Genomic DNA, 9,463 nt, shown 5'->3' with positions numbered 1-9,463 from the left:
AATTCAAACAACAGCAGCCATCTAGCCATTTTCCCTATCAAGGATGGAGTTTGGCACAAGTACTTGATGAGATCTATCTAAGAGACTATTACTAAATAATCCTCCCTTTGGTTTTTAATAAGGTTTTCACGAAGATCAATAAAATATTAATTATGCTATTAAAATAGCTAATTTATCCTAATATTTCTCTCTTAAAACTACTTTTTATGTAAAATTTATATTTCTTCTTAACTATTATGGCTTAATTATAATTGTTTGCATTAATTACTAAATCTCTCTCTTAATAAATAAGGGTAAATTTGAGGAAAGCTTGTCAAAAGTGCATTGGTAATACAAAAAAAAACGACTTATAAAAATGACCAAATTGAAAATATTAAAACATCTAGAGGGAGTATAATTTTCAGTAACTGAGCAAGAAGTAAAATAACAAAAAGTATAAAACACGAGTTAAAAATCCAAAAACCTTGAAATAGAAAGAAATGTGAGAGGCGATTCCCATTTTTAAACAACTAACAAAAATCTTCACCACTTGTTGGTGTGCCTAGAGGTTAAAAAATCTCTAAGCTGTCCCAGTTTGCTTTGGTTTAGCAGATTCTCCCAACTTATTACTACAGGTAAGAGAAGTCAAAATATGCAAGGGACAAGTGAGATTCATCCCTCTCCAAAGATAGGCTTATGGTGCTGCAATACAATTCTCTATCACCTGGCTACCATCTCAAAGACTCAAATTCCAGCTAATAATACAACCCTAAACTAAGGAATAAGCACTTGTCTAAAAACAAATAACAATAATGATAAATCTGACCTGACCAAATCATAACTATTGAAAATTCAAATCCAAAAGAATCAACAAAACAGCAGCTATTTATCTAAAATTTAAAACTAAACTACAAAAATTATTTATTCAATAATCTCTCAAATAGAGTAGCTTGCTATAAATATCAACATATAATGTCTAGACTTATTACTCCCCTTTAAGATGACGTGGTACAGCTTGCACGAGTACAAAACCAAGAGACACAACTAATGCAACCACATAGCCAATTATTGCTCCGTAAGTCACACATATTGGCCATTCCTGCAAATAAGAAACATGACTTCTCACAAGAACAAATAGACATGGTTGATCAGAAAGAAAGAAAAAAAATGACAAAATTAGAGGGAAAATTACAGGTGCATTTTAGCTTGTTATAAACTGGAAAATTACATACTGTTAGGTTTTGGCTTATTCAGATACCTTAATGATCAACCACAGTTTCTATAAAGGTGTTAAAACAAAAATATCCCCAAAAACAGATTAAGCTTGCACATTAGTCTGCCCAATTTCATTATTCTCTACTACGTAACTCATAATTACTAATTCGGATATAAAGTTAAATAAATATGGACACATTGCACATCTTCTAGCAATGGTAAGGGAATGAAATTACTAGAAATGGCATTTATACACAACTCCAAATTTATTTTATATAGCATGTTTATGCTTGGATAACAATAAAAGGGCAGCCCGGTGCACTACGCGTCCCCGCTAAGTGAGGGTCCGGGGAGGGGTCCCACCGCAAGGTTTCCCCTGCCAATTTTATTTTGGCAAGAGGCCGCTCCTAAGACTCGAACCCGTAACCTCTCGGTCACACGACAACAACGTTTACCGTTGCGCCAAGACTCGCCCTCTATGCTTGGATAACAATAGAGAGAAAAAGAACTTTTCAACTGAGTTTGGAAATTAGTGTTAGATTATTTTAAATCATCTCAAAAAATGAACTTGGAATCTTACCTTAGATGACAAACATTGATTTCCATTTCAAAAACGAGCATATTGCGACTCCTTTCTAATTTATTTTATATGACTCGAGAATTCAGATTCATGTTAATCATATGATTATTCTGAAGTGCCTTTAAATGCATTAGTGTGTCAATTATTAGGTGCAATGTGAATGTAGGCAACAGAGCAACAATAATTCGGTGCATGAATGCAGCATCCAGGTTGTTTACTATTGTATGGTGTGTTGACTTTATGGATGACATAGGCTAGGCTACTGTTACCGTCTAAAGATAACTCCATTGACTATTTTGTCTTAATTGGGTCTCAACGCGGCCCAATCATTCTTGAATCTTCTAAACAAAGTAAAGTTTTTCTTTTTTTGGTTTCTGTTTCTAAAGCTAGCGTTAGGTTTCTCTTTTGTAGTTGAATGATATAACTACATAAGGATGTACTGAGGAACCAAAGTTTGATTGTAACTTATAAAGCATGCCCCAAACAAAAATATTGACTCTATCAGTTCAACAGCCAGCAGAGGTCGCTTGCAGCTACAAAGATCTTGCATAGAAAACACTGGCAGTCCAGTTGTCCTAGTGCTGGATTTTTGCTACCTTCAAGACTTGCTTCTTATTTTTCTTTCATACTATCACATTTTATACAAAATGGAGCTATGAGCTAGCCAGCTATGTTCCATGAAGAAACAGTGTCAATAGGTATAACTTATAAGAGAAGATCAGTTCATTCACAAAAGAATAATACATAACATAACTCATTATATATTATGGTTAAGAAATTTGAATTATTCTAAGGAGCATATGGTATTAAATATTGTCCACAAGGGCAGGGAAATGATAAGTGAACTCAAGATACAAAATGTCAATTGCAATCTCACTACAGGATCAATGTGTATTATCACATGCAACAAACTCAGCATACACATAAAACAAGTTCACAATGATTTAATCCATGAATGGACATATAAAGAGATAACAGCAAGGATGTTTTGTAGGAAATAGTCTACCAAAAGGATTAAAAAAAAATGAGTACCTGCCATGGTCTTTCCCAGTCAAGTGGCATGGGCCAAGCCCCAAACCAGGCTCCAAGTATAGCTCCGTGTGCTGGTATACAAATCATGTACTCTATAGATTCATTTGGCCTAGGATAAAACAAATTTATGTTCCATATCAGGACAATATAGATATTCCAGTGAAAATTCAACCAACTGCTTTATTACAATTGTAAGTTGCTATAGTTGTTATTATCAGCAGAGCAGAACAACTTAAGACTTAAATTTAAATTTATAGATTTCCTAGTACAAGGCAAGAACCCAAACTTGATATTTTCTCTGGATTGCATAATAACAACAATAATAACAATAATAGTACTAACAACAACAGGCTCAAAAGCCAAATTCTCCTATGATTCATAGCCATATGGCTAAACTTGAGGAAGAATACAAGCATGCATCTCTATTCATTCCTCTTCTATCTAATAAGTGCTTACATAATATTGGATAGCAAACATTGACAAAAGGGAAGTGTCCAAAGAGGAATGTATTTGGGCACCTAATAGATACTTTCTCAAGTTTTCATATATTCTTCCAATGATTTCAAACATTGTATCATACACAAGTTACCAATTGGCACCATCTTGAGTTTGAATGGTATGGCCTTCAATTACCCTTGATCCATTGGCAAATAAAATAAATGAATATACAAGTACCATAGTATGACAAGTATTTAAGGTTCAAGTGTATTCTCAAAGTAACTAAATATTCAGAAACCTTACTTCGTAAATGCAAAAAGGCGTTGCCAGTGAGACCATGATGAACCAAATATACAAGCTGCAGGCACAACCTGGCACAGTAAATGTTTGTTAAACGATATCACAAAGGCCTACCCTAGTGAGAAGGGAAACGTGATCAAAGAACTTGGATTGACCCGACAATTTGACTTATTTTACTTTCTAAGAAAAATCAACAAGTCTCAAGTAAAAGTATTTGTTTATGGTAGAAGAAATCAAACACAGAAATGACAATAGAGAAAGTGATATATTGATAGATCTCGGTATTAGCAACTTGCAATACACCAATTGATTGAAATAGAAAAGGAAAACAAAGATGAAGAGAAGATAAAATGAATTGGGACTAGGCTCAACCCCAACTCATCTTCCCTCTCTACAATGTAGAGCCTCTCTGCTAAAAGCAGCCACAAAAACCCAAACATTATTTCCCTCCTCAAACAAAATATCTCAAGCAGTGAGCACCATAATAATCATTACCGTGAATGATGACATAAGAAGAGACCAATTAATAGTCTTTGGTAAGTACCTGATAAAAAAACAAAAAAAAAAAAACCAAATCAGCATTTCTCAACAATTTGCAGCTCATATGTAATAATGAGAATGGATTAACAGATTAAGTTGTGTCCTATAAGAAATACAAAAGGTTTATATATATTCTTCACACACTATGTTTCTATCTTCGTAATTCTGAAACCAAAAATCATAGTTGAGGCTGGACAGGCACCACCATCACTGAAATTCAACACCGCAGCTGAGTTTTTTTAACCACAATCAACTTAATGTGACAATAAACAAAGCCCATAAAGATCTTTTTTAAATAAGCAGGGATTCAAATACCTGATAGTGATGGAAGTTTTCTTGGGGGTTATAAAATATGAACTCCTCCCTTCCAACCTCAACTCTAATTTTTGTTTTCAGAAATATTTAAACTTTAAAGAGCTATCAGCCATTATGCCACATACTGGATGCCAACAGGTGCTCCCAAAACAATAGCTCCAAAAGCATTCAATACAGCCCCTACAGAACGAAAGATAAAAAGAAGTAAAAAAAAACAAATTAAAAAATTATGGCAAGTAGGTGAATAAAAGAAGACCCATAAATTTTGTAAGGGATAAGAAAAAAGGGGGTTCATAGTAAAATTACAATAAACCCACTTAGCTTTGCATATGGAATGGAGTAATTTCTAACGTCTATATACAAGGCCGGAAAACACCTACCCAGGTCTCAATTACTACAAGGCTAATGAAGTCTAAAGAAAATTAATGGAAAAATTAATTCTCCACCTAGGAGATTGATCAAAGTCTAGCAATAGAGTAGTAGCACTGGGAGGACTAGCAATAATATCATATACGACAATGTCCAAAATCTAAAGGAAAAATATAATATCAAGCCACCAACTTAATTGTCTTATCAGATAATCTCTATCACTTAAGAAAGTGCCAAACTTATAAGATTGATACCAGTTTTGCACAGACAATCAAATACATCTATTAAATATCTGTATCTGGTTCTAAATACACTGTCTTTAATTTCTTTTTAACAAAACTTTCAATGATAAAAACAAATGTGAGTATTATTTTTACCATTTTCTAAAGCCTGAAAACTATCTTTATAAGAAAATATTTATTCCTTTGCAAGATAATTTTCAACTAACAATATATTTCATGGAAGCAAATGAAATTACAGAAACCATTCATCAGACTGTTAGGGAACCCTTGAATGTCCATATCTTCACTTCACATATACAAAACTCAAGAAGTTCACTCTAGCAGCAAGAAATCCATTTCAATAATGGTTAACCTCCATGGAGAATGTTATTGAAGAAACTAGCAGGTAACACTTGGTTAAATTAAGATTGCACATATACAAACATGGTAGCACTCGGTAAGTGTCGTACTGATAAACTATCATCAATTGCAGAATGCTAACGACCAAAATTCTTAATAAGCCTGTTTTAGGTTGATAGGTTTTCGAATCTTCCAACTGCAAATACAGACATGCTAAAAACATAGCCAACATAAAAGCTTGTCCAGATTTGTTCATTCTTATCAGTAGGAAACATTACCACTTAAAGAAACCCATAGTTTTTTGCTAACTAAATACAGCAACATCTATCACACAATTTATCCAAGCACATACACACTAACAGGAGACATATTAATAAAGAAGTATTGAATGTACAATTGTTCAAACTAACATAAACATATATAGCATTGTTTTGTTATGCGAGTCAATATGAATATAACAGAAAAAAGTAAAAGGTAAACACAAGTTCAAAACTAACCAATTGGAAGAGCCAATAAGCCTCGTCCAACAGCTTTCAAGTACTGTAACATCAAATTGAAGAGAGAAAGGAAAAGAAAAACATAAATTAGGATGATACTAGTCAAGGTGTGTTTAGTTGCCACCAAAATAGCACAAAATCTTCGGATGAGAAATAAATTTTAAATAATTGGAACAGTTTCTAACTCAAACTGAAATTTCTAGAGCTCTTTCCAATTAATTAACTGACGCAGTTTATGTTTCTATTTATCCCCTTTTTGTTTCATCATTCCTAGATTTTCCAAACAATCAAACAAGAATGCAACAAATAAAATAAAATAATAAGGGCACAGAGTAGGTCATACCGAGCATTGTTCAGGATTCAGTCGAAACCAACCGTAAAGAAGTACAACGATTATGCTATCAACAATCTAAAACAGAAAAAAGAACAAACAAATGTCAAGTAACCAATTGACCTAGAAGTTTAACAACAGAATTTGTCATCTCAAACACAACCCCGCAAGTAAATGCTCTTTGCTGTACTTGAAGCATTCACGACATAAACCCACCCTACTATGTGTTTTGAAATTTCAACGTTGGCAGAATTTGAACCCCTCGTCAATGTCTAGGAACCAATTTTCTAAAGGGTGAGGAACAGAAAGAAGCCATAAAAAAGATTTAATTCCAAAAATGTTAAATAAAAAATCATAAAGAGGAAAGAAGAGAAGGGATACCCAGAGCAAACGGAGGGTGCGATAAGGATCAGAGACTAGGTTGATGTAGTAGAAATTTCGGGTCACCCATAAAGCAATAGCTAAACCAAGTGCACAGAAAAAATGCACCAAAAATGCTTGAAGAGTTGATATGTATTGGGATGAATTCACTGCCGTGAACGTTTCTGCTCCACTGCAGTGCTTCTTCTTCCTCTGTTTCTCCATCTTTGCAATTCTGAGTTGCCCTTTTCTCCACTGCTGCAGAGCACATAAACATAAATAGACATTTGGAATGGGCGGAACCAGGGTTCACTTTTAGAGGGGTGCTCCATGTAGTCAGTAAATTTTGGATCGGACATTAGCCTAGAGGGATTTGGTATCAAATGAAAGAAATAAAAATACAAGGTTTATTATCACCACTCGGAAATGGTGATAATAAGTATAGGTTTCGCACCACGTCTAGATCGAATGTGACTTAGAATTTTCCTATTCTAAAAGTACAAGGTTTAATACTATGTATCAATTAGAAGTTTATTCCAAATAAGAATGCACAACCAGATTGGGTTTCTAAATTCTAACATAAAGTTTAGAGCCAAACTAAAATACTATTTTGATGAATGAGAAAAATAAATCTAAATTATGTGTATAGTGGTGAAACACCTTCCATCACAATTTTTTCTTGTATAAAATGTTCAATAATATCTAGTTAAGGATTATATGCATAGTGGTGAAATAATGAGCCTTTTACTCCTCTAACAAGTTATGTAAACTAAATACATATAAGCCATATGTTAAAGCCATCTGTTGAATTGAAACACTAAAGCCACCTTTAAAAGGATAGTCACTTTTATTCATCATGTCTTCAGAAGGACAAGATCTACTAAAGCCATCTGTTGGAACATTAAGTTTTATCAGTAATTGACAAAATTAGATGAGTGTTGTACTCTAAGCTCTTAATTCAAATTTTGAAGTTACGGTATAAATACTAGAAGTCTGAATCAATGTTATCAGAACAGGACCAGACATCAAACCGGATTTGTAACTGGGTCACGGGTCATTTGGTCGGATCGGATGGCTCGGATTGATGACGTAATAAATAAATAATATAATTATTAATTATATATATTATTTAAAAATTATATTTATATATATAATAACTATAATAAACCTGTTTCCAAAACTTTGATTTAAAAAAAACCTGTTAAAACCGAAATATATATACATTTAGCAAATTGTAATAAGAAGCAAAACGTAAAACCTGTGTTCTGGAAGTTGCTTAGACATCACCATTATTTAAACAATATGCACCTGTTAAGCATTTTGGCAGTAAATGAAAGGAATACATTTTGGGAGTAGATTAATCAAAGCATCAAATTTATGTATCAGTTAGTAATAACATCACCATATCAAAGCATTAAATCAATCAACAAGCATAAATCACCATATCAAAGCAGTAAGTAAATCAACAAGCATGGCTTTCAACTTTCAAAGAAATGAAGAAATCTAAAAGAAAAGTATCAGATAAATCACCATAAATCAAAGCAGTAAATCACCATATCATTTAATTAGGAATGAATTTCGACAAACCTGTGAAGTCGATGCAGTCGGAGGCGCTGAAGTGGCGGAGGCGGAGGCGGAGGCGGAGGCGGAGGCGGAGGCGGAGGCGGAGGCGGAGGCGCTGGGTGGGTGGGTGGGTGGGTGGGTGGGAAGGAAGGAGGCGGGATGCGATTGATTTTGGGGGAGAAAGAAAGAGACAGTAATACGGTAATACCAATTTAATTTTGGGGTAAATTACAAAAATGGGTCAAATGGGAGGCTTATTTACATATTTAACCCATTTACCCAAGGGTTAAAGATGCAAAAATACCCTTGGGTCAATTTGAGAAATAATTCATCAAACTGTCTTCTCGGTCATGAATCTTGTTATCTACACTTCATACGCGTGTCATTTTATCAGCAACAAATCACAAACATTCGTTGGGATATAAAAAAAATAAAAAAATATACTGTCTTTTCGTACGAATTAGACAAAAAAAATTCAAAAAATCCACCGAATTTATAAATATTAATCTCAAGTTCTATTATTAAATTATAAAAAATATGAAATCTTTTTTAGAACGAATTATTATGCAATTGGTGCAGAATAATGAACAAAAATATTTGTGTTTTATAACAGTATCTGAAATTGACCCAATTTATCAACGTTAGGGGTAAAATTACGCTTGACTTTCAACGTTAGGGGTAAAATTGCACCATTTTAGACGTTAAGGGTAAAACTGCTCCTGGTCCTAAACGTTAGGGGTATTTTTGCACCTTAACCCTTTACCCAATCTATTACATATCTAGACTCATTTTGTGTGACTTTCCCATAATACCCTCAATATTTACACGTGTCTGTCTGACTTCGCAGATTCGATCTTATGCGAAGCCTACGAAGTAGCATATGCGAAGCCTGCGAAACTAATGTTTGGTTTAGTTGATGAATTTAATTAGCATATGCGAAGCCTGGATGTGTTTTGAAGCTAATTCGCGAAGTGGTATATAACAAAAAATGTCAAACAACAACGGATTCTAACATTAAAATCATAACATTATCAAAATTTACAACAAGATTGCCACAATAAACTCCTAACAAATCACTTTATTATACATAGGCTCCTATTCAATATCGATGGATGGATGTTTCTCACGGTACAGAACAATATTGCCACAATAAACTCCTAATAAATCACTTCATTATACATAGACTCCTATTCACCACCGATGGATGGATGTCTCACGATACATAGGCTCTTATTCACCAGAGGGATGGATGTGTCCCACGGTGTAAGCTCTTATTCACGACCGATGGTTGGATGTCCAGGCCTTTTGAAATGCATGCCTCTCATGGCACCCTAACACGCCGGCTTCCAGGAATGAATATTAT

General features: G+C 34.0%; 1 protein-coding gene across 4 annotated transcripts; it reads right to left on the bottom strand.

The window, feature by feature from the left end:
• Positions 1-792: 792 nt before the first annotated feature.
• On the bottom strand, positions 793-8,224 carry LOC136222935 (PIGF/3-ketodihydrosphingosine reductase fusion protein). Of its 4 annotated transcripts, none has more exons than XM_066010627.1 (10): positions 8,125-8,198; positions 7,796-7,845; positions 6,559-6,795; positions 6,190-6,255; positions 5,847-5,889; positions 4,525-4,579; positions 4,040-4,088; positions 3,548-3,615; positions 2,807-2,915; positions 793-1,078 (listed from the first exon to the last, which is right to left on the bottom strand). In XM_066010627.1, exons 3-10 carry the CDS (start codon positions 6,760-6,762, stop codon positions 965-967), a joined length of 708 nt encoding a protein of 235 aa, XP_065866699.1. In that variant the 5' UTR covers positions 6,763-6,795; positions 7,796-7,845; positions 8,125-8,198; the 3' UTR covers positions 793-964. The 4 variants fall into 4 exon arrangements, with proteins under 4 accessions (XP_065866699.1, XP_065866700.1, XP_065866697.1 ...); XM_066010628.1 differs by having other exon boundaries at positions 6,559-6,792; positions 8,125-8,194; XM_066010625.1 differs by lacking the exon at positions 7,796-7,845 and having other exon boundaries at positions 8,125-8,224.
• Between the last annotated feature and the right edge of the window lie 1,239 nt (positions 8,225-9,463).

This window comes from Euphorbia lathyris, chromosome 3 (genome assembly GCF_963576675.1).
Source record: "Euphorbia lathyris chromosome 3, ddEupLath1.1, whole genome shotgun sequence".
Lineage (NCBI taxonomy): Eukaryota > Viridiplantae > Streptophyta > Magnoliopsida > Malpighiales > Euphorbiaceae > Euphorbia > Euphorbia lathyris.
The sequence above is the reverse complement of the archived record's forward strand: the minus strand, read 5'-3'. Positions and strand labels throughout refer to the sequence as shown.